Below are 22633 nucleotides of genomic sequence, written 5' to 3' on the forward strand. Positions count from 1 at the left end.
TCTGTCCCTCCCATCAACTGACAGCTACAAAACCGAGTCTGGAGCACTTATGGGTTCATGAATTTCTTGCAGCTAAACTATCCCCGGTGAAGCAGGCACAGCTGAGAAACTTCTTAGCCAAGCGGAAGACCCCACCAGTGAGATCCACTGCTCCAGGTAGAGGAAACTGGCCCTGAATTTTTGGGATATACCATATACTACCTGATGTGGGAGTAGGGTGGGGTGTGTGTGTGTGTGTTGCTTTGGTTTTTAGTAGGAGATATGGAAAATGTCCCCAGAATCTGTTAAAAGGCAGTTATGCGTAGTCAGCGAGGCGGCTCGGGGTAGTTATTTTGGCTTTCACACTGTGCTGTTGGCGTCCTCAGGTTATATGTCAATGAGTCCCAAGAGTTTAGGGGAAGCTGAGCTGGCTCTGGGGATCCTAGCCTCTGCTTTAGCTTAGAGAAGCTTTACTTTTCTGATGTGCATGGGGTTTTGAGAATGTCAGCATTTGAAAAAAGACTTGCTAAGAAAGAAGAAAAAAAATCTGTGGATTAGGAAATGATGGCTGAAAACACTTGTTGAAAAGAAGTCATATAACTGATGAAAAAAATTTTTATCATTAAGTTATCTATGTAATTATCTGAATTTTTTTTTTTTTTTTTTTTCTTTTCTTTTCTAGAGCCGCACCTGTGGCATATGGAGGTTCCCAAGCTAGGGGTCTAATTGGAGCTGTAGCCGATAGCCTACGCCAGAGCCACAGCAATGCCAGATCCGAGCCGCATCTGCAACCTACACCACAGCTCATGGCAACACTGGATCCTTAACCCACTGAGCAAGGCCAGGGATCGAACCCACAACCTCATGGTTCCTAGTCAGATTTCGTTTCCGCTGCATTCAGACGGGAACTCCCCTCATTTTTTTAAAATTGAGAATTCATGAGCCATTACCATGAAACAAAATAGCAAGTGTTGATGAGGATGTGGGCTAATAGGAACCCTTGTGCACTATTGGTAGGAAGGTAGAATGGTGCAGCCTCTGTGGACACCAGTTTGGTGGTTCCTCACACAATTAGAGGGAATTCCCATACGATCCAGCAGTTCGCCTCTGGGTGTACGCCCAAAAGAATTTGCAAATGGACTCAAATAGCTACGTGTACATCCGTGTCCACAGCAGCATTATTCACAGTAGCCAAAAGGTAGAAGGAGGCCGCGCCTGCCCACTGGCAGAGATGCACGGAGAGCAGCAGGTGTGTGCGTCCCTTGAGAGCGAGGACGGTCTGAAACCTGCTGCTCAGTGGGTGAACCTCGGGAATGTTATGCCTCGTGAGGGAGCTTCAGTCAGTCAGAAAAGACCCATACTGATCGTTTCCTACATGAGGGGCCTAGAGAAGTCACAGTCATAGACGGAAGTGGACAGTGGTTGCCAGGGGCCGAGGGGAAGCAAATGGAGACTGGTTAAATGGGAACAAAGTTTTGGTTTTACAGGATGCATTGCGAGATGCCTGGTAGTGATGGTTACACGACAGTGTGCTTACGCCAGTGAAATGTACCCTTAAAAATGGTTAAGATGGTAAATTTTACACTGTATTGTTTTACCACAATAAAATAATCGGCGGGAAAATTTTTAAGTGAAAAGTAACCTTCACGAGTCTTTGCTTTACCTTCTGTTTTTAAATATTCCTTGAATATACGCCTTACAATGGCCATGATGCTTCCTTGTATTAGAAGCCATAATGTACATACACAGTCCTTGTTAAGGGTTCATCTTAGGGCCAAGATTTCATTGAAAACATCCTTGTTCACAAATCTTTAACCACATCTCTGATTATATCTTTATGATAGATTCCTTACAGTGAGATTTATGTAATTTACATGATCATTCATTCAACAAATATGATTTGTCCCATATGGTGGAAATTAGAGACATATGGTCTCCAACCACACGAAACTTTGAGTTTGGTTTGGTTTGGTTTTTTGGCCACACATGTGGCATGTGGCAGTTCCCCGGCCAGGGATCGAACTCACGCCACACAGTGACCTAGGCCTCTGCAGGGACAATGCCAGATCCTTAACATGCTGCACCAGAAGGGAACCCCTGTCACTGTTAGTTTTGATGAGCTGTTTGAAAGTAAGTTGTCAGAGGGATCCGTTACTGCTAAATTTTTTGGCTTGCGTTCTTTAAGAATGGGGACATTCTCTTACACAACCTAATACAGTGATCAGATTTAGGAAATTTGATAGAATACTGCTATGTGAATGTAGTTCATACTTGGGATTTGCCAGTTGTCCCTCTTGTGTTCTGCGTAGTCATGCCTTTTAGAAAATCTAAGGTCCAATCCAGGATTATACATTGCAGTAAGCTATTGCCGCCTTTATGTTTCCTCTTTTGACAGTTTTACTCCTTAAGCTTGTCTCCCACAGTGTAATTTGGTTTTGCCTGTTTTTTGGGCTTTGCTGACTTTGTAAGTCCTTTTTATTTATTCTTTGGGCGGGTTTCTCTTGTTCCACATCAGGTTTCTAAGAGTCGTCCGTGTTGCTGCATGTAGCTGTGTACTGGTTTTTGCTGCCGTAGTGAATGTGTGCATTTCATTGGTTTACCCATTGTCCTCTTGCTGGACACTTGCCGTTTCTCCTTTTTAGCTGTGACGTAGTGGAATGTTCTCTGAACATCCTTGTGCTTGTCCTTGGGGCACATATGCACCTCTTTGGTGTGGTCCTGTGGTTCCAGCCTCAGTAGGCTCTGAATATAGTTCTCCAAAGTGGTTATACCGAGTCACACTTTCACCATCAGAGTATGAGTGTCCCAGCTGCTGCAGAGCCTTGCCAGGCTTGACGGCATGTCTTTTTCCTTTGACTGTGCTGACATTAACCTTCTCATGTGTTTAATAACCATTTGAACATCTTCTTTGGTGATGTGCCTGAGATCCTACGCACATCTGTCTATTGGAGAATCCGTCTTACCGATTGGTAAGAAGTTCCTAGAAGTTTTTGATCGCAGCCTTTTGTTGGCTGTATGAGTCGTAGATACTCACTTTGTTGTCTTTAACCTCTTGATATCTTTTGGCAAATAGAAGTTCTTAATTTTATTTATTTATTTTTAAAAATTTTTTTTTTTTTTTTTTTTTTGCTTTTTAGGGCCGTACCTGTGGCATATGGAAATTCCCAGGCTAGGGGTTGAATCGGAGCTACAGCTGCCGGCCTAACCACAGCCACTCGGGATCTGAGCTGCATCTGTGACCTACACACAGCTCACGGCAGTGCCAGATCCCCGATGCACTGAGCGAGGCCAGGGATCATACCCGAATCCTCAAGGATGCTGGTCAGCCTCATTTCTGCTGCACCACAGTGGGAACTCCAGAAGTTCTTAATTTTAAGGTTTTTTTCAGCCTTTTCTTTCACAGTTCTTGTTCTGTTAAAGGATGCTATCTCTAGATAGCAAAAGTATGTGTGTACCTTTAACTATTACCTAGAAATTTTGATGTTAGGCTTTTCAAGTTAGATCTGCTCTTTACCTGGAATCGATTTTTTTTTTTTTTTTTTTAAGAACTTTATCTACAGAATTGTATGACCATCAGCACATTCCAGTTTTAGGACATTTCCATCATTTAAGAAGTTTCTTCAGACTATATGTAATCAGTTCCTATTCTGCCCCAGGAACCAATGATCTGTTTTCTTTCTCTGTGGAACTGCCTTTTTAAGAAATTGCAGGTAGTCGGAGTCACATAGCGTTTTTGGGTTTGGCTCATTTCGCTTAGCACTTTTTCGGGGTTCACCCATGATGCGCATCGTAGATCAGCAGCTCAGTCTTTAAGAATGCTGAGTAGTATTCCACTGTATGGGTGGGTCAGACTTGGCTCATACCACCTGGAACTGATTTTTGTGTATAATGTGAGGCATGGCTCACGTGTCACTCCTTGTGTTTAGGTATTTGATTGTCCCAGCACTGTTTCGTGGAGGCTCTTCCTTCCTGCTTAGTGACCCCCTTTGTTGTAAATTAGTTTGCCTTATGGGTGTAGGTCTTTTGATCTGTACACTGATTGGAAACCACCACCACCACACTGCCCCAATGAACTAGTGCTAAAATAAGTCCCAGTACTGGTCTTTCCTAGATCCTAAAGCCATGCTGTTCACTATGGTACCCTATTGAAATTTAAACTAGTAAAAATTAAATAAAGTTAAAAATTCAGTTACTCCGTACCAGCAGCCACATTTCAAGTGCCCAGTAGGCGCATTTGACTAGGGCCTCTGTGGTGGGAAACACAGATAGGGCACATTTCATCATTGCAGAAAGCTTTACAGTCTAGAGCAGGGGTTGGCAAACTTTTTCTTCAAGGGCTGAATGGTCTTTCAGGCATGAACCCTGTGGTTTCCATGGTACCTGTTCTCTTCTGCCTTTGTACTGAGAAAGCAGCCGCAGACCATATGTAAGCCAAGGGGCATATGCCTGCGCTTCAGTAAAACTGTTGTTAGTAAAGCAGGCGGCTGGCTCACGGTTGTGGTTTGCTGACCCATGATCTAGAAGGTTTTGCCTCGTCTCGGTTCTTTCCCTTAACGTGTTAATATTAGGATTTTCTTATTAAATTCTACCACCCTCAGCCCTCAAAAGTTGAGATTTTGATTGGGATTGTATTGAGTCTCTAAATTGACTTAAAAGAATTGCCATTTGTACAGTTTTGATATTTCTTTCTTAGACGTGGTATATATGTTTGTTTGGGTCTTTGATTTTTCTTTCTGTTTTCTGCATGGAGGATGTGCAGGTCTTTTGTTAGATTTATTCCTAAGAGTTTGATATTTGTGGTGCTCTTCTAGTGATGGGTTTTTTTCCCCTTATATTTCACTTTATGTTAGCTGTAGTATATAGAGATAAACCAAATTTTTTTTAATTGTTGACCGTATCCAGCATCCTGGCTAACCTCATTTATTCAGATAAAATGTCTTGAACTTTCTGTGGAAACGGTGATATCTTCCATGGATATGAACACTTTTATTTCTGCCTTTGAATTAATTTTCTTACCTTCTTTCACTGGCTAAGACCTGCAGTGCAGAGTCCAATAAGAGTGGTGAGTAGGCATCCTTGCCTTGACCCCAAAGGGAACAACATACTATTATACATGGTATTATACTGTCCAGTACAGTAGTTAACATGTGGCCGTTGAGCACTTTGCAGGAGGCTGGTATAGCTTAGGATTTGAATTTTTCACGTATTTACTTTTTTATTATTTTTTTAATGTTTATAATCAAGTCCATGATTTTCTTTTCTGTGGAAATGTTCATTTGTGCTGTATATTAGATTCCAGTGATAAGTGATAGCATACGGTATTTGTCTTTGTCTTTCTGACTGATTTCACTCAGTATGAGAGTCTCTAGTTCCATCCATGTTGCTGCAAATGGCATTATGTCATTCTTTTTTATGGCTGAGTAGTATTCCATTGTGTATATATACCATATCTTCCTAATCCAGTCCTCTGTGAATGGACATTTGGGTTGTTTCCATGTCCTGGCTATTGTGAATAGTGCTGCAGTGAACATGAGGGTGCATGTGTCTTTTTCAAGGAAGCTTTTGTCCGGATATATGCCCAAGAGTGGGATTGTGGGGTCATATGGAAGTTCTATGTATAGAGTTCTAAGGTATCTCCTAACTGTTCTCCATAGTGGCTGTACCAGCTTCCATTCCCGTCAACAGTGGAGGAGGGTTCCCTTTTCTCCACAACCCCTCCAGCACTTACTATTTGTGGACTTATTAATGATGGCCATTCTGACTGGTGTGAGGTGGTATCTCATGGTAGTTTTGATTTGCATTTCTCTTATAATAAGGGATGTTGAGCATTTTTTCATGTGTTTGCTGGCCATCTGTATATCTTCCTTGGAGAACAGTCTATTCAAGTCTTTTGCCCATTTTTCCATTGGTTGATTGGCTTTTTTGCTGTTGAGTTGTATAAGTTGCTTGTATATTCTAGAGATTTAAGCCCTTGTCCATTGCATCATTTGAAACTGTTTTCTCCCATTCTGTAAGTTGTCTTTTTGTTTTCTTTTTGGTTTCCTTTGCTGTGCAAAAGCTTTTCAGTTTGATTAGGTCTCATTGGTTTATTTTTGCTCTTATTTCTATTGCCTTGGAAGACTGACCTGAGAAAATACTCATGAGGTTGATGTCAGAGTGTTTTGCCTATGTTCTCTTCCAGGAGTTTGATGGTGTCTTCAAAGTATTTCAGCCATTTTGAGTTTATTTTTGTGCATGGTGTGAGGGTGTGTTCTAATTTCATTGCTTTGCATGCAGCTGTCCAGGTTTCCCAGCAATGCTTGCTGAATAGACTTTCTTTTTCCCATTTGATGTTCTTGCCTCCCTTGTCAAAGATTAATTGACCATAGGTGTCAGGGTTTATTTCTGGGTTCTGTGTTCTGTTCCATTGGTCTGTCTGTCTGTTGTGATACCAGTACCACACTGTTTTGATGACTGTGGCTTTGTAATATTGTTTGAAGTCCAGAAGAGTTATGCCTCCTGCTTGGTTTTTGTTTCTCAGGATTGCTTTGGCGATTCTGGGTCTTTTGTGGTTCCATATAAAAAAATTTTGAATTGTTCTAGTCCTGTAAAAAAAATGTCATGGGTAATTTGATAGGGTTTGCATTGCATCTGTAGATTGCTCTGGGTAGTATGGCCATTTTTACAATATTGATTTTTTCAATCCATGAACATGGAATATCTTTCCATTTCTTTACATCTTCTTTAATTTCTTTGATTAATGTTTTATAGTTCTCAGCATGTAAGTCCTTTACCTCCTTGGTCAGGTGTATTCCAAGGTATTTGATTTTTTTGAGGTGCAATTTTAAAAGGTATTGTATTTTTGTATTCCTTTTCTAATATTTCATTGTTGGTATACAGAAATGCGACTGACTTCTGAATGTTAATCTTATATCCTGCTACTTTGCTGAATTTATTAATCAGTTCAAGTAGTTTTGGGGTTGAGTCCTTAGGGTTTTCTGTGTATAGTATCATGTCATCTGCATACAGGGACAGTTTTATCTCTTCTCTTCCTATTTGAATGCCTTTTATTTCTTTTGTTTGTCTAATTGCTGTGGCTAGGATTTCCAAAACTATGTTGAAGAGCAGTGGTGAGAGTGGGCATCCCTGTCTTGTACCAGATTGAGTGAGAAGGCTTTCAGTTTTTCTCCATTGAGTACTATATTTGCTGTGGGTTTGTCATAAATGGCTTTGATTATGTTCAGGAATGTTCCCTCTCTACCCACTTTGGCGAGAGTTTTCATCATCACGTATTTACTTTTTATTTTTACTCTAAATAGTGACACGTGACCGGTGGCTACCAAATCGACAGTGCAGCCTAGCACCGCAGGCTGATTTTCACTTGCGCTTATTTGTGCTGCATTTACTCTCTGACAAATAAAGTCTTACAGATTAATGTGCCTGTAGGGGAAAAAAGTCAGTAAATATTAGCGGTACTTTTAAACAATTGAGGGAAAGGGCTGTGTGTTTTTTGTTGGGTTCTGGTTTTTTCCAGTATACAGACAGTACCCTGACGTGTGAAATTCATGGTAGGAAATAACACGGTGTAAAGAGTTACACTCTAGGAGTTCCCATCGTGGCGCAGTGGCTAACGAATCCAACTAGGAACCGTGAGGTTGCGGGTTCGATCCCTGCCATTGCTCAGTGGGTTAACGATCGGGCGCTGCCGTGAGCTGTGGTGTAGGTCGCAGACGTGGCTCGGATCCTGTGTTGCTGTGGCCCTGGTGTAGGCCGGTGGCTACAGCTCCGATTCAACCCCTAGCCTGGGAACCTCCATATGCCACGGGAGCGGCCCAAGAAATGGCAAAAAGACCAAAAAAAAAAAAAAAAAAAAAAGTACACTCTAACGAAGAAAACGGGGAAGGTCAAGATTACGTTTGGTGATTTTTTTTTTTTTTTTTTTTTAACCTAGCCGTCTGATTGAGAAGAATGGCTAGATTTACCTGGCAGTGTTTGGGACCCTCCGACTGAGGACGACATATGTTTTTCCCGTTTGCATTAGGCCTGTTCTCAGAAGCTTATTGTCAGAAAGCAGAATGTGACTGTTCACTCCCCTGTGGAAGCTTGTTTGTTGCTTTTCGGGTTTGTCTTTTGGGGCTGTACCCATGGCATATGGAGGTTCTCAGGCTAAGGGTACAATCAGAGCTGTAGCTGCCGGCCTACACCACAGCCACAGCAATGCAGGATCCAAGCCACATCTGAGACCTACACCACAGCTCATGGCAATGCTGGATCCTTAACCCACTGAGCAAGGCCAGGGATCAAACCTGCATCCTCCTGGATGCCAGTTGGGTTTGTTAACCCTGAGCCACCATGGGAACGCCATCCGTCGCTTTTCTGAGATGGTATTATTCTTCCTGTGGACCCCTGGGGAGGACTCCAGATCTGCTTTTAAATCAGCATTCAACCCGTCTCTCACCTCACGTTTTTTTTTTTTGTTGAACAGTCAAAACGTCCTTGTCCTGCACAGCTCGGTTTTGTGCAGCCCATCTGAGCAAAACCCATCTTTGTTCACACGCAGCAGCAGCTGCTTCCACTTACAATAAGTAATACTTACGTCGTTTTACAAATTGGATATTTCTCTGTGAAATATGTGAAAATCACATGGCTTTGACTTGCCTTGGGTTGTTGACTTTGTGTTTTGCTTTGGGCTTTGCAGCCAGCCTGTCTCGGTCGGCCTTCCTGTCTCAGAGATACTACGAAGACTTGGATGAAGTGAGTTCAACGTCGTCCATCTCCCAGTCTTTGGAGAGTGAGGACGCGCGGGCCTCCGGGAAAGAGGAGGAGGCAGCGGTCCAGGTCCCCCGGCACGCTCCTGTGGTTCGAACGCCCTCCATCCAGCCCAGTCTCTTGCCCCAGGCGACTCCTTTTGCTAAATCTCCCCTGAGTCATGGTTCGCCTGCTGGGATGGGAACTTCAGGTAAGTACACAGCGAGACAGGAAACCATCTCTTTTCCCTCAGAGGTCTCTGACTCAGGAGGGAGCTCTAACTGGGCTTTTTACTCTCACGCTTGTAAGTCGTGGGCTCCCGCCCGTTTCTGCTAGTAAGTGTAGAAATGGCAAGACAGATTGGAGAGGTGTGGTCCATAGGCCGCTGGGAGGAGGAGGAGGAGGAGGAGGAGGAGGAGGAGGAGGAGGAGGAGGAGGAGGAGGAGGTGATGACAGGGTTCACACGGAGAACCACCTTCTGTCGAGAACAGCTGGTGCCTTTCAGGTCCTCAGTCGCTTCAGCTCCTTCCTCGTAGCCGTACTCGGCCTCGGAGCTCACCGGCCGCAGTGCTTGTTGTCTGCAGGGGCTCGCCCGATGTGACCTGTGTAGAGCTGTCACGCCTTCAGCTCAGAGCGTCAAGACTTGGTATTAGAGTGACTTCTGCCAGTGGCATCCTGGATGCCAGGTGCTAGAATGGAGAGGTTTTGTGGGAGGAGAGGAAGACGTCGTTTTCACTTGGCTTAAAAATTCTGTCTTGTTCAGGGTCAGAGGCGATGCTCATGTGAGGTATTTTAGCCAACAGAAGTGGGCAGGCAGGTCCCACACGGCGTCTTTGAAAGATCAAGGTGCCAGCCTGTCCGTGTGCCAGTATTTTCCGTGTCAGGGCTTCGGGTGTTAACCGTAGCATTCTGCCCACAACCTCACATGGAGAGTTTGCCGTTTTACTTTTCGTGTATTCTTCTCTAAGTGAGAGACTTCACGCTCTCACTTAGCCTTTCTTTTTCCTTCAGTGTCTACATCTCCGAGCAAGGTGATTCCTCAAGGGGCTGATAGCACGATGCTGGCAACCAAGACCGTGAAGCATGGTGCCCCTGGGCCTTCCCACCCCATCTCCGCTCCCCAGGCGGCCGCCGCCGCCGCCCTGAGACGGCAGATGGCCAGCCAGGCACCAGGTAAGATCCCCTGGGCAGAGGCTGATGGTGAGCTGTGCGGGGCCCGGGCCGGCTCCCTGGCTGCCTGTCGGAAGGGAAGACCCATGTGACAGCTCTCCCCTCCTCTGAGGGAGAGCGTTCCGAGAAGGCAGAGATTCGGTCGGAAACTTCCCTTTTAAGGGGGGTATCAGACGCCAGTTCAGTTAAGGGGAATCAGTGGGCTTTTTTTGATGGAGACTTTAGTCCCTGCTTCAAAGCTCCAAATTAATCTTCGTAATTAGATCACCTAATAACCTTAGGATCGTCCCTTAGTATTTTAAGGATCCCGGCCACCCTTTGCAGTGGGTGCGTGTGTGCCCCTTTTGCTTTGTTTTTTTTTTTTTTTTTTGGTCTTTTTAGGGCCACACCCCCCCGCCCCTGGCATATGGAGGTTCCCAGGCTAGGGGTCAAATTGGAGCTGCAGCCACTGGCCTGCACCACAACCACAGCAACGCCAGATCCGAGCTGCATCTGCGACCACAGCAACGCCAGATCCGAGCTTCATCTGCGACCTACATTATAGCTCACGGCAACGCCGGATCCTTAACCCTGAGTGAGGCCAGGGATCGAACCTGCAACCTCATGGTTCCTCATTGGATCGTTTCCGCTGCGCCACGACGGGAACTCCCGTTTTGCTTTTGAGTGCTGTGAGGTTCGGAGAGGTGAAGGCCACCTGGCCGGTGAGCAGCAAAACCCGGCCTCCCACCCTGTGGTGTTCGTGTTGCAGTACAGCTCTTTCTTAAGATTGCAGATGTAGGATGGAAACGGATGCGCTGGTCAGCCTCTGTAGTCTGTCAGGGCTTGGGGCTGTGCGTAAGTTTCTGCATTAAAATTTCTAGGCGGTTAGCCTTGGGACTTGAGTTATCACCACTTAGCCATCTTTGCCAGCCAGTGGTTCTCAACTAGAGCCTCCCTGGCCCCACCCCACTCCAACCGTTGGCAGTGTTACTGGCATTTAGTGGGTAGAGGCCAAGAATGCTGCAGAAAAATCCTAAATGTGCAAGACAACCCCACAACAGAGGATTATCCAGCCCCAAGATGTCAGCAGTGCCAAGGTTGGGAAACTGCTGTAAATCAGCTCATTTTGTTTTAGCCATATAAGATTGTTTTTTAGTTTTCTCACTGCTTAGAGCACGTATCAGTTTAAAGTCTGAAAAGTCATGGTGGTTTATTTCGATTAAAAAGAATTACATTTCTCTAGTAATAAAGGATTTCTTAGAAAAGTTCAAATATTAAAACCCTTATCAAGGCATCTCAAATAGATATGAAAGAGCAAAAACAAGGTAGCTTTTTAAAGTCCTGTTGAGCCTTCCAAAAAAATAAGAAGGCTTTGATGTTTTACTCTTTAGGGCCGCACCTGCAGCATATGGAAGTTCCCAGGCTAGGGGTCTGATCAAAGCTGCTGCCGCCAGTCTACACCACAGCAACTAGGGCTCCGGGCCACTTCTGCAGCCTACACCACACACAGCTCACGGCAACGCTGGATCCTTAACCCACCAAGCGAGGCCAGGGATGGAACCCGCATCCTCATGGATACTATTCGGGTTTGTTACCACTGAGCCATGAAGAGAACTCCTGATGTTTTAAATATCACTTGGACCAATCAGAATCTTGGTGTTGTAATTAACAGGCCCAAACTCAAGCTGATTGAGTTGTTTATTTATAAACAGGAGGTGGTGTCACCTCTATCATTTGGGAAGCAAACATTTATAAGGTGTGGGCACCTTTGAACATGAAGGATGAAATACGTGCCAGTGCCCCTGGTTGCTTCTCCGGAGGAGGGAGTCAGGGGAGCTGCCACGGGCCCACCATTGTACCTGGGCTACAGCTTCCAACTTTGCCCAAAATTTTGTCGGAAGAGAAACAGAGTCTTGCTTAGGCCTTATAGTGAACTATAAAATGCCATTAAGGAGCTCCCGTTGTGGTACAATGAGATCAGCAGCGTCTTGGGAGCACTGGGGCACGGGTTCAATCTCCGGCCCAGCAGAGTGGGTGAAAGATCAGGCGTTGCCGCGGCTGCAGCTTACTTAGGTCCTGACTGTGGCTCAGATCTGATCCCTGGCCCGGGAGCTCCATGTGCTTCGAGGCAGCCAAAAAATGGAAAAAAAAAAAAAAAGAAATGTCATTAAGATACAGTTTTGGAGTTCCCGTCGTGGCGCAGTGGTTAACGAATCCGACTAGGAACCATGAGGTTGCGGGTTCGGTCCCTGCCCTTGCTCAGTGGGTTAACGATCCGGCGTTGCCGTGAGCTGTGGTGTAGGTCGCAGACACGGCTCGGATCCCGCGTTGCTGTGACTCTGGCGTAGGCCAGTGGCTACAGCTCCGATTCAACCCCTAGCCTGGGAACCTCCATATGCCGCGGGAGTGGCCCAAGAAATAGCAACAACAACAACAACAACAAAAAAAGACAAAAAGACCAAAAAAAAAAAAAATGTCATTAAGATACAGTTTTAAATTATAAGACACAAACAAGACATGAAAGACCATAAGCCTGAGATAGGTAGCTGGGTGTCAACCCAAGCCCTGTTGGCATTCCTTAATTCAGGCCTCTTGGTCTCGTCCTCCATTGCTGCCCAAGCTCCGCTTTTCACGTTTTACTCATTGTGTCTGTCTCACTGAGGCATGAGCTCCTTTAGAAAAGGAACTTTATTACAGACATTTTTCGTATTCCTGGCACATAACAGCCTTGTTGGCAATGATGATCTCGTGTGAAGAAGTGGTCGAATGGGTGAATGCATGCTGGATGGCAGAAACCCTTCGTCTGAACATGGCTAATCCCCTAGCTCTTTCCACCTGCTCTGTTCCAGGACGAGCCAGCAATGAGGCAGGTATCTCAGCTCCACCCTGTAAAAGCTGGCTAGAAAATTCCTTTTTTCTGAACTAGTACGTTTGATTAAATTGCACAAAGTTTCATCAAATAATATCTTTTTTTTTTTCCCTTTGGCCGTGCCTGTGGCATGCAAAAGTTCCTGGGCCAGGGATCAAACCCATGCCACAGCCGTGACAGCACCAGATCCTTAAACCAGGCACCACTAGGGAACTCCCAAATAATCGTTACGAATGTGGTAGGCTAGGTGTTCCGTTGCACACAGTGCTGCAGAGCCATCTAAGTGTCCCTTATAGAATAAGTTTGCATTCTGCTTGAGTCTGTGTCCCAATTTCTCATGCATAGCTGGGTTTTTTGATCCTTTGCTACAATTGTCACCTCTCTCTTCTCTGTTTAAATAGCTGTAAGTACTTTGACTGAATCAACTTTGAAGAATGTCCCTCAGGTGGTGAATGTGCAGGAATTGAAGAACAATCCTACCGCCCCCTCTGCAGCCCTGGGGTAAGTGGCTGCTTTGAAGCGTGGTTGGGACAGTGAATTCCTCTGTGACGCCGATGAGCAGCCTGCAGGGAGCAGCACTGCTGTTGTCTCGGGCTGCCTGTGTTCCTGCAGAATGTTGGATTCTAAGAGGGAGGGAGTGGACAGCTCATCTCGGTACACAGTTGGGTTTTCAGGAAGTTGTCCTCTTCAACTTGCAGTAACAGTTGCCTCATAAACCTGTCGAGTCACTCAGCGTGCTGTTTGCCATGTGGAAGTCTGCACGTGCTACACGTTATGGTTATTGGGTTGGTGTAGAGTTTGATTTTTGATTTTTTTTAAGTATCCTTGAGGCTCCAGAGTTGACACTTGAACTCTCATGCAGACGATTGAGTCTCAAAACCCGGCAGTGGCCTTGAGATGGACAATGTCCTCCCTTCCTTCCTGTGCCAGGCGTGCCTGTTTTTTCAAGTTTCTTACCTTTTTGTATGGAAAAAGAAATCTTTTAAAAGGCAGCGGCTCTGTTTGGAGACTTCCAGCCTCTCTTCGTGCTTATTTGAGGGCTGAATTCTTGCTGCCAGAGCTGACTCTTCTCATTTTGAATCTGTGTTTAGAATTCATGGCGTCGACTCCCTCCCCCTGCTCCGGGCAGCATGGCTCATCAAGTATGCCCGTGCCCTGTAGCTATGTGTGTTTTGTAGCCAGGATCGTAGGCTCTTCAGGGAAAGGCTGGGGGACACTTCCTCAGTTTGAACAAAAGGATCGCGAGGACCAGCATCCCTGACGCGGGGCGTCCGCGTCTGGTGCCCGTGACTAGTCCAGCAGCAGGGCAACCACAGACCCTCTGTCTTTGCCAGTTCACATTAGCTCTCTCCTGCCCCCGTCCCCCAGGTCTGCCCACTGTTCTGTTTGGCTCTGTGAGCAGCCTTGCTTCACTCGTCCGTTGGCCTCTTCTTGCCACGTCGGTCCATTTATCAGCACTGCCAGGAATTTCTTAGTTATCTCAGGGCCATACTACAGCCAAAAACAAGCCTACTCACTTTCCTATCTTGTGGTGACCTTGAAGCTTTGGTATGCTGTTTAGACCAAGATGGCATTTGTGGTGGTTGTGAACTTCTCAAGGGAAAAAACCATGCATTCGAGCATGGGAATCATAGGCAGGTTCGTGGTGTAGGGTAGGCAGAGAAAAGCCACTGCGAGGCAGGACGTTATGTAAGATGGGAAAAGCCAGCCTAATGGCGAAAGACACTCGGTCTGGCATCCTGAGACAGCTTAGCTCTTCACCGTGTATGTATGAGAAGCACTTCTTGGTGATTTCATTTCATCTCCTCTGAGGCTTCGTTTCCTTCACACGGTTCCTCTGGGCTGATCGTTGGTAAGGGCTTCGTTAAAGGAGCAATTCTGAGTTTGTTCTTTTTTCTGCCTCAACAGACACAAAAGCTAAGAAGGAATCTTGAAAGAATTCTCCTCCTTTCTCCACAGAATTGGACTCTGTGACGGTTATTTACCTTCCATGCCCAGTGTGGTAGTGACTTTTTAGTAACCATTCATTGAGTAATAAGTGAACACAAGTGTAATTGATAAGTGAAAATTGGAAATTGGTATTTACCGCTTCCTCCAATAGGAAAGCTTGGGAGGGAAATACATTCATTATAACTTACTTTCAGATTCTGTTAAGCAGTAGTTTCCTAAGGGCATTTTAAGTATTTAACTTTAGTTTTTTCCAAGTAGCATCTTGAAGAAGATTTATTACAAGATGAGCTTGCATATTTCTGCCATTGGCATATCTTCTGTTCATGGGCCTCATCCTTTTTATTCATGGACTAGCCATCCTGTTTTCAGGAAGAGGGTTTTTATCTAGAGCAAACCCCCAACTGTCTAGACTCCTCTCCAGTGCTCCGTCACTTGATTCAGCAGATCCCTAGGGGGTGTCTGTGAGCATAGTAACGCCCTAGGTAGTATTTGGGGCACAGCCGTGAATAAGCTGTGCCGTGGCCCTGCTTTGACGGCACTTAGAACTCAGCCAGAAGACAGCCCTAAACCTCGACTTGCCCGTTACTCCAACAAAGCTTTAACTGCGGTATAGTAAGTCCCACGAAGGAGAAGCAGCAGTGAGGCAGGCCGACTGAGTCGGGGCCGAAGGGGAGGTTGGGGAGGAAAAAATATTTCAGCCGAAAGTGGAGCAGTGACAGGAGCTGCCAGGCAGGGTGGAGAGAGGTGTGTTCCGAACAGAGGGTGAAGGATGCGTGAAAGCCCAGACCTGCGCTGGGGCGGAGGTAGAAGAAGGCCAGTATGGGGAGGGAGTGGGGTGGATGGGGAGCTTGGGGTTCACAGAGGCAAACTGTTGCCCTTGGAATGGATGAGCAGTGAGATGCTGCTGTGTAGCACTGGGAGCTCTGTCTGGTCACTTACGATGGAGCATGACAATGTGAGAAAATAGAATGTGTACATGTATGTGTAATTGGGTCACCCTGCTGTACAGGAGAAAAAAATGGTATTGGGGAAATAACAATTAAAAAAATTTTAAAAAAGGCCAGTATGTCTAGAGAGCTGGCCGGAGGTGGGGTAGGAGGAAAGCAGGGCCAGATGAGGTTAGGAATACATTGGGATTTTTGGTTGTTTTTTTTTCCAAAACCACACTAGATAGTATTCCTTTCAGGAATTTCAGCAGTCATTTATTCATTCTTTTTACAAGTATCTAATGAGCATTTTCTATACAACATGCACTGTTCCAGGTACTGGGGATAAAGCAGTTAACAGATCCTTCAAACCCCCAAACCCTGCCCTAGTCACGGAGACACAAATGATAAGTAAAATATATAGTATTTTAGATGGGAATAGGTATGATGGAGAAAATTAAAACAGGGAAAGGGTTCAGTGACTGTTGTCTGGGTGGCAGTTTTATTTTTATTTTTTTAATTTTTATTTTTGGCTTTTTGGCTTTTCAGGGCCACACCCACAGCATATGGAGGTTCCCAGGCCAGGAGTCAAATCGGAGCTGTAGCTGCCAGCCTACACCACAGCAAGGCAGGATCCGAGCCATGTCTGCAACCTACACCACAGCTCATGGCACGGCCAGATCCTTAACCCACTGAGCGAGGCTAGGGATCGAACTTGCCACCTCATGGTTCCTAGTCGGATTCGTTTCCGCTGCACCATGATGGGAACTCCTGGGTGGCAATTTGGGGTGGCCAAGGATGGTCCTTGTCATACATGTCTAGTGACCAGGCCGTATTTCTTTCTTTCTTTTTCTTTTTTCCTTTTAGGGCCACATCTGTAGCACATGGAAGTTCCTGGGCTAGGGGTTGAATTGGAGCTGCCACTGCAGGCCTGCACCACAGTCATGGCAACACCGGATCCAAGCTGCATCTGTAGCCTACACCACAGTTTGCAGCAATGCTGCATCCTTAACCCACTGATGGAGGCCAGGGATTGAACCCACATCCTCATAGACACTGTCAGGTTTTTAACCCGCTGAGCCACAGTGGAAACTCCAGACCACATGTTTTTTTACCATTAAGCTCAGATTCTCCCATCTTAAGTAATATTCTGCCTTGCAATGGCTTTTGGCACTTACCATTTGAGTAAAGACCAAAAGACCAGAGAGCAGTTCTCATGAATATCCTCAGGAAAGCAGCCCCAAGCACTAGACCTGCCGTGAGAGTGTGTCTGGCAGGTTCAGGAAGGAGCCAGGCAGCCACGGGCGGGGCGGCGGGGGCGAGAGGGAGAGTGGGGACGGGGCTGGTGGTTCAGGTCAGGGAACATCGGGTAAGCCTGCGTCTGGATCTGGCTGACCAGTGGATGTTGACTAACCTGATCTAACTTATGTTTGCTTTTTTAAAGCAATTTTTTAAAATACTGGGGCGTTCCCTTCTGAAGAAGCAGGCTAAGGATCCAACTGTAGCAGCTGAGGTTGCTATTGTGGCGTGGGTTCAATCCCTGGCTGGGGAACTTCCGTATGCCAGAGGCACAACCGGGAAAAAAAAAAATATATATATATATATATATATATATATATCAAGGCCTAATTTACACACAGTAAAATTCACCTTTTTTAAGTATAAAATTCCATGAGCTTTGGTAAATGCAGCTGATTTGGTTGACCTATAGTTTCAGTGGGAAGCTTCTGGTTCTTATATTGAGAACAGAGGAAAAGGGCTGGAATGGGGAGTGACAGAAATAGGGAGAACAGGTAGGAAACTTTTTATTGCAATAAAGTATGTGTGTGTATATATATATATATATAGCACATTTTATTATTATAATCATGTTAAAATGTATAATTCAGTAACATTAAGTACGTTTACAATGTTGTGTCACCTTCAGCACTGTTTCCAGAACTTTTTAATTATCCCATTAAACCCTGTTAAAAAGTAGCTCTTACTCCCCCTTGCCTCTGGTCCCTTGGAATCTCTATTCCACTTTCTGTCTCTAAGAACTTGGCTCAGTGAAGCGAATCCATGAGGATGCATGTTCGATCCCTGGCTTTGCTCAGTGGGTTAAGGATCTGGCTTTGCTGTGGTGTAGGCTGGCAACTGCAGCTCCGATTGGACCCCTTGCCTGGGAACCTCCATATGCCATGGGTGCGGCCGTAAAAGACCAAAAAAAAAAAAATTGCCTATTCTGGGTACCTCATATAAGTAGGATGACGTGGTATTATTTGTCCTTTTGCGTCTGGCTTATTTCACTTGAGTTTTCAGATTTATCCTTGTTGTAGCATGCATCTGAATTTCATTCCTTTCTTGGCATGTATGCATGTATCCTGTTGTACTTACCCATTCATCTGTCAGTAGACACTTGGGTGTTTCCCGCTTGGCTGTTGTGAATGGTAGTAATAGTGCAGTGAACTGTTGTTGCACAAGTATCTCTGTGAGTCCCTGCTTTCAGTTATTTTAGGTAATGTTTGAGGAGTGGAATTGCTCGGTAATATGATAATTCTCTGTGTAGCTTTTTGAGCTAAACATAGTCCAGGCTGTTTTCCAAAGCAGCTGCACCATTTTGTGTTTAGGATTGTTACATTCTGTTAATGAAATGACCTGGTTTGTCAAACAAGATGCCCTTCTTTCTCCCTTGTTCAGATTAATTGCTCTGAAATCTACTTTATCTGGTGTTAATGTAGCCAGTCCAACTTTCTTTGTTTAGTGCTTGCGTGGTGTATCTTTCTCCCTCCTTCTGTTTTGGACCTATTTTGTGTCTTTATATTGAAAACAAGTTTGGGTTTTGTTTTGTTTTTTGTTTTGTTTTGTTTTTGCTTTTTAGGGCCGCACCTGCAGCATATGGAGGTTCCCAGGCTAGGGGGCCAGTCGGAGCTGTAGCTGCCGGCCTACGCCACAGCCACAGCAATGCCAGAATCAAGCTGCGTCTGCATCCCACACCACAGCTCACGGCCATGCCGGATCCCTAACCCACTGAGCGAGGCCAGGGGTTGAACCCGCAACGTCACGCTTCCTAGTTGGATTCATTTCTGCTGTGCCATGACGGGAACTCCTACGATGAGTTTCTCGTAGCAGCATGTAGTCGGGTCTTTGCTTTTCCATCCAGCCGATAATCTCTGACTGAATTGGCGTACATGGCTCATTTATGTCCAACGTGATCATTAGCATGTCTGGGTCTTAATCCGACACGTCGCTGTTGGTCTTCTCTCTGACCCATCTGTTCTTTGTTCTTTTGTTCCTCTTTTTTCCTGCCTTCTTTTGGATTGAGTAATTTTTTGATGATTTTAATTCATCTTTTCTGTGGCTTCTTAGCTATAGTTGTGTATTATTTAAGTAGTTATACTAGGGTTTATAGGATACATCTTTAACTGTTATTATACTCCTAAAATCCAATGTAAGAATCTTATAATATTCTTCTAATTCTCCCCTCTTCACTTTTGTGCTGTTGTTGTATATTTTACTTCTCCCTGTATTATAAACTCCATGGGATGTTTTTATAAATAGTTGATTACCTTTTAAACAGACTAAAGTAATAAGAAAAACACCTTTTACTTTCCCATGCAGTTATTTCTGGTGTCCTTCCTTCCCTTGTTTAGTCCCAGGTTTCCATCTGGTATGATTTTCCTTGAGCTTGAAGGACTTCCTTTAACATTCCTTGAGGTATCTGAGTTCTTTCAGCTTGTGTGTGCCTGCCAAAATCTTTATTTCGCCTTTGTTTTTGAAAGATACTTGCCCTGAGTAAGGGATTCTAGGTTGACAGTTTTTTCTTTCACTGGCGTAAAGATAATTGCCCCACTTTAAGAATAATAACTGCAGTAATTACCATAGCCTTAAAAAAAACCTTCATCCTTTTACTTTTCTTCTTACAAATGTTCATCGTAGGAACCACGAGGTTGCGGGTTCGATCCCTTGCCTCGCTCAGTAGGTTAAGGATCCGGCATTGCCATGAACTGAGGTGTAGGTCACAGATGCTGCTCTCACCTGGCATTGCCGTGGCTGTGGTGTAGGCCAGCGGCTACAGCTCCGATTAGACCCCTAGCCTGGGAACCTCCACATGCCGCGAGTGTGGCCCTAGAAAATGACAAAAAGACGAAAAAAAAAAAAAAAGTTCATTGTAGACAATATAAAAAAACTCAGGTAGTTAAGAAGAACAGAATTAACATGACTTTTATTCCCACTGCAAGTGTTTGGTCACTGTTTACATGTTCATCTTTATCCCTTGAAAATTTAGTTTGTTAAAATAACGTTTGAATACGTGCTGCTTTGAAACCTGTTTTTCAACTTAATCATGAAACTTAATAACATTTTTCTGTGCCATTATAAATTCTCTTAACAGAATCCTGTTTTCGTATTTAATATAGATCTTTTTAAAAGCTCTAATGTGATTCCAACTTGCATTATTTAAGTTTTTTGGCATTTAGACATCATGCCAAAACTAGTTTGATTTAGCTGACTTTTCAGTGGTATTTTGGAAAGTACTTGAGTCGTCAAAGACATAAAATTTGCCAACAGGAGACAGCAGTTGGTAGTTCCAGTCTCCACTGACGGACGTAAAAGACCCCTAAGAATAGGAACCAGTAGCCTTTTTTTTTTTGTTTCTTTTTTCCTACTGACTGACATTTGGGGACATCCTTCTCGTGTTGTTACCAGCAACGCTAGAGTAATTTGACACTTAGATCATTTTGCACACTTGCAGTCCTATCTGTTGGATAAACTCTCAAGTGGAAGATCTCTGAGGCAAGGCAGATACCCGTATATGTGAGTGTGTGTACGTAGTATAAGTTTTGTAATTGTTGTCAAATTCTTCAGTAGAGCTTGTACCAGTTTCTCCTTCCTGCAAGCAGTGTGTGGCAGTCTGGTTCCCCATATCTTTGCCAGGATTATCAGACTTGAAGATTACTGCCTGTCTAATAGCTAAAAAAACCCCGATAGCTTTTGTTTTCACTCTCTTCTATTATTTCCTTTTTCTCTCCTGATTTTTTTGTTTCTTCAGTTGCTCTTGGTAAGTGGTCCTGTCTCCTTTTTTGTCTTACCTTTAAATTACTACCAGAAAAGGGAGTTCCCGTCGTGGCGCAGTGGTTAATGAACCCGACTAGGAACCATGAGGTTGCGGGTTCGGTCCCTGCCCTTGCTCAGTGGGTTAACGATCCGGCGTTGCCGTGAGCTGTGGTGTAGGTTGCAGACGCGGCTCGGATCCTGCGTTGCTGTGGCTCTGGCGTAGGCCGGTGGCTACAGCTCCGATTCAGCCCCTAGCCTGGGAACCTCCATATGCCGCGGGAGCGGCCCAAGAAATAGCAACAACAACAAAAAGACAAAAGACCAAAAAAAAAAAAAAAAAAAATTACTACCAGAAAAGTTACAGTTGTTTAAGTAGTTAACTTTAAGACTTACCAAAATTAAAGTAAGGGGCTCTTTGGGGCCCTTTGAAAATGTTGAAATAGAGGAGTTCCCGTTGTGCAGTGGAAACGAAACTGACTAGTATCTATGAGGATGCAGGTTCAATCCCTGGTCTCACTTAGTGGGTTGGGGATCCGGCGTTGCTGTGAGTTGTGGTGTAGTCACAGATGCAGCTCAGATCCTGCGTTGCTGTGGCTGTGGTGTAGGCCGGCAGCTGTAGCTCTGATTCGATCCCTAGCCTGGGAACGTCCATATGCTGCAGATATAAAAAGCAAAAAAAAAAAAAAAAAAAAAAAGTTGAAATAGGTAAAAGAATGGTTGTCCTCTTTCACAACAATAGTATGAATATTTACCTTGTTAAAATTCATTAACATTTAAGGGACCACTAAGAAAGGGCCTAGCCGAAATCTTAATGTTTGACAGTCTTAACAACTCAGTTTTATCATTGTGTATAGCACACACTTCCCTAGACTGTGCATGTATTAGCCTGCCTGTGACAGCAGGCAGTGTGGATGGGGTGTAGCCAAAACAAAAAACAAAACAAAACCCTGCCTCCTGTAAACATGGTGGGGGCATGTGAGAAGGGCTTTGTCAGCTGTGGAGAGATGAGGGCAGCCCCCAGTCGAGAGCCAGAAAGGATATGGAGTCCTCCAGCATGAAAAGCTGGATTCCACCAACAGTCTGCCTGGAGAGAGCTCATGTTCAGAGCCTCCATCCAGAATGCAGCCCTGCTCGCTCCCCCATGAGGCGGTTCAGCCGTGCTGACCCACAGGACCTGGGAGACAACAGGTGGGTGATGTTGCTTTAAGCTGCTGCTGCTTTTTTTTTTTTTTGTCTTTTCCAGGGCCGCTCTGGCGGCACATGGAGGTTCCCAGGCTAGGGGTCCAATCGGAGCTGCAGCCACCGCCTACACCAGAGCCACAACAACGCAGGATTTGAGCCGCATCTGCAAACTACACCACAGCTCACGGCAACACCAGATCCTTAACCCACTGAGCAAGGCCAGGGATCGAACCCACAACTTCATGGTTCCTAGTCGGATTTGTTAACCACTGAGCCACGACGGGAACTCCTGCGTTAAGCTTCTTAAAAAGAGACTCCTCTCTGTTCGAGGCAGGGTTTGAAAGCGGTTTGTCGTGACATTTTCCCATGTTTATCATATTTAGTATTTTCACCTCCACTTGTGTAGTGCTTTTTATCAGAGTGGCCTGGGTTATGGAGAGTCAGAGAACTTAAGCTCTCTTGGAATTGTTTTTCTCCAAGAACCTAATTTTACTACTTTGGGGGACCTTTGTGACACCATTACTCCTTTCTGAAGCAGTGCCCTAGCTGGCCGGAAGTGCAGACGTCGTTTGTAGACTCGGGTAGTAAGTACAGGTTATAGCGCCGTTTTCTGCCCGTGGTCCTTGGGGTTCTGTTTTCAGTTATGGAACAGAGCACTCAAATGAATTTCTGATGATCTCTTTTCAGGTCCACACTGCCAGGAAGTAGAAAACAGTCATCCAGGTGTGGTGTTTTCATCTCGAACATTTCTAGTTGTTGATTTCCATTGTTTAGGTTCATGATCATCCCCGAATCTTCGAAGCCGTTTATTCGGTGG

General features: G+C 45.0%; 1 protein-coding gene across 4 annotated transcripts in view; it reads left to right on the plus strand.

Moving 5' to 3' along the window:
- NUP214 (nucleoporin 214) overlaps positions 1–22633 on the plus strand; it is a 106455-nt gene that overhangs the window by 43915 nt on the left and 39907 nt on the right. For all 4 annotated transcript variants that reach the window (XR_002337892.1, XR_002337898.1, XM_005660529.3 and 1 more), the window contains exons 21-24: positions 73–156; positions 8657–8917; positions 9718–9879; positions 13126–13225. Coding sequence is in view for 2 of the 4 variants with exons in the window: in XM_005660529.3 (XP_005660586.1) it covers positions 73–156; positions 8657–8917; positions 9718–9879; positions 13126–13225 (607 nt within the window). In the remaining 2 variants the exon portion in view is untranslated. The remainder of the gene's footprint in view (positions 1–72; positions 157–8656; positions 8918–9717; positions 9880–13125; positions 13226–22633) is intronic.

The sequence above is a fragment of the Sus scrofa genome, chromosome 1 (genome assembly GCF_000003025.6).
Source record: "Sus scrofa isolate TJ Tabasco breed Duroc chromosome 1, Sscrofa11.1, whole genome shotgun sequence".
Classification (NCBI taxonomy): Eukaryota; Metazoa; Chordata; class Mammalia; order Artiodactyla; family Suidae; genus Sus; species Sus scrofa.